At 39.5% G+C, this 2,610-nt stretch overlaps 1 protein-coding gene across 1 annotated transcript in view; it reads left to right on the top strand.

Moving 5' to 3' along the window:
- LOC106533808 (pecanex-like protein 1) overlaps nucleotides 1–2,610 on the top strand; it is a gene marked incomplete in the record, with an annotated part of 47,015 nt that overhangs the window by 14,490 nt on the left and 29,915 nt on the right. Inside the window, 1 exon segment of the mRNA XM_014030245.1 lies at nucleotides 570–785. Within this exon segment, the coding sequence (XP_013885699.1) occupies nucleotides 570–785 (216 nt within the window).

Below are 2,610 nucleotides of genomic sequence, written 5' to 3'. Positions count from 1 at the left end.
CCATAAATGAATGATTTAGATGTGAAAAAGAAGGATTTAAAAGCATGATATGATACCTTTTTAAGGAAAAAATAAGGAAATAAAGGGGGGAAAAAGTTGGACACAGACATTTTTCACATTTCTTTGTGCGGCCCACTCCTGGCTTTGTTATTTTTTAGCATGAGGAATGTCATGTGGCGTCAGGAAAATGAGAGAGCTTGAGAGCTCTGCCTTTGTCAAATTTAGCTTTTCACTAGCCTTTTTAATCTTTTAGCTTTTGTTAACCTTTTGGTACTTAAACAACTTAATTAGTCCTTTGATTCTTGAAGCTTCTACCTAGCTTTTAATACCTTTAGCCTTTTACTTATTTTATCTTTGAACTGCACTTACGTAACTTTTACCTTTAAGACATCCATTTGATACTCTTTGTCTTCTGATACATTTAGATAACATTTTGCTACATTTAGCTAGTGTTTTGCTTCTATTCATTTTAACAGCACAGTTTAAGCTTCTTCAGCCGTCAGCATTCATTCTGCATTGTGTCCCTAGTTGTAAATACGTACCAGCCTCTTTGTTTTGTTCCTCCACAGGCTCAGATGACAACAACTTGAACTCAATTTTCTATGAGCACCTGACTCGCTCCCTGCAACACAGCCTTTGTGGCGACCTTCTGTTGGGCCGCTGGGGAAACTTTAGTACCGGGGACTGCTTCATTTTGGCCTCGGACTATCTGAACGCTTTGGTGCATCTGATAGAGATCGGCAATGGTTTAGTCACCTTCCAACTCCGAGGACTGGAGTTCAGAGGTAAGGACATCAGAAAGTAATAAAGTAGTAAAACCCCAAAATAAATGGAGGTGGTTTCTTTCTAAATGCCATCTAAATTGAATGGCCTTCGCTTTCWTAAGTTACTCTTCCAACTTATGTACATGTACTGTACATATGTAAAGTAGTATTAAAAAATGTTGGTTCAGATTATTTATTTAATCAAGATATATTTGCTTTGGGAGCTGATAAACAATATTGAAATGAAGTTTGCTAATAACAATGTGACTCATTATTTTAGCATATTTTAATTTTAGTGATTTCATCATGTACAATCCATAATCTTCAAAGATTCAGAGAATCTTAACAAAGTAAATAAGCGGCAAGTCTACTTACCTGTACTAATTGTATTTTATACTACTAATTAAATTCCCCAGAAAATAAACTAATAAAGTATTTATCTATCTATCTAAAAACCAACATTAAATGCCTGTGACCTTTAATCCCTCAAGCAGCACTGCATTAAAACCCGACATCATAATATAACTGATGGGCTCAGGAGCACTTCAGAAAACCATTGTCAGTGAACATAGTTCGTCGCTACATATGCAAGTGCAAGTTAAAATGAAAGTTACTGTAATACACTGTGTGCGCCTGACATGCGCTAATTGCAGATTGATTATCAGCTGAGTCTTCCTCGGTCAGAAGGATAAGTCAACTCCAATTGTGCAGTTCAGAACATTTATTGAGGAAGGAGTAGTAGCAGGTACAAACAAAATAGATGATGTGGTGGCAGTTCAGTTATAGATGTTGATGTGTAGGTTTGCGTAGATTTTGCACGTGTGCATGTGTGGTTATCTGAAATAAAAGACAATAAAAATGTATAGAAATATAAATAAACACATAAATGCACTGTGAAATTTTGGCCTGCAATACCCAAATGGTTCAATAGATGGAGCTCTAACACCACAAATGAATTATCAAATAAACATAAAACTGACAAAGTGCCAGAAATGGTGAGATAAGCAGTAAATATAACAATAATTGCAATATATTTGACCAAACATATCTTAAGTGTTAAGTAACTACTTTTGGGGCATAACACAAAATCACAAAAACAGCTGGTCTGAGCGCCTCACACCTGCAGTAGCCTCACATATGCCTTCAGCGCCATCACTGGGCACAACAACTCAGGCTTATCCCCAGCCTCTCTTGACGTAGATGAAAATGTGCCAATCTCAATGGTTCGTTACACTGAGAATGAGATTGAACCTTTGGCAGAAATGCAGAGCTTGGCCACAAAGTAACACCAGAGCCATTTAGTTCCCATCTGAGACATGAAGGAATGACAGAAAGAGCATGTAGCTTGTCAACCCTCTTAGCTGAGACAATAGCCAACAGGAAAGCAGTCTTACATGAGAGCCACTTGAGGCCAGCTTGCGCCAGAGTGGAAGATGGCAGAGGGCTTTGAGCATCAAGGGCAAATCCCAAATTGGGACCTGCAGTATTACCGGTGGGCACACCCTACCAGCACCACGCAGGAAAATAGAAACTAACAGCCATCAGTGCCAGCATGGCCACACAATATTGCTGCCACATACACCTTGAGTGTTGCGGGAGAGCAGCCCTTATCAAGAAGAAACTGGAGAAACTCCAGGAACACAGTTAGCGGACAGGAAACCAGATCCTCATTACGGGTGGACCACCACTGGGAGAACAGATGCCACCTGTTCTCATACTGTTGGCAAGTTAGACAGTGCCCTGGTGCCTAAAATGGTGTATCTGACAGAATCAGAGTACCCAGTTAGTTGAAGCCCAAGCCCTCCAGTGGCCACAGCCGAAAACATTTAAGATTTGGGTACCATAT

The sequence above is a fragment of the Austrofundulus limnaeus genome, unplaced genomic scaffold, assembly GCF_001266775.1.
Source record: "Austrofundulus limnaeus strain Quisiro unplaced genomic scaffold, Austrofundulus_limnaeus-1.0 Scaffold1025, whole genome shotgun sequence".
Lineage (NCBI taxonomy): Eukaryota > Metazoa > Chordata > Actinopteri > Cyprinodontiformes > Rivulidae > Austrofundulus > Austrofundulus limnaeus.
This window is presented reverse-complemented; position numbering and strand designations above follow the sequence as displayed.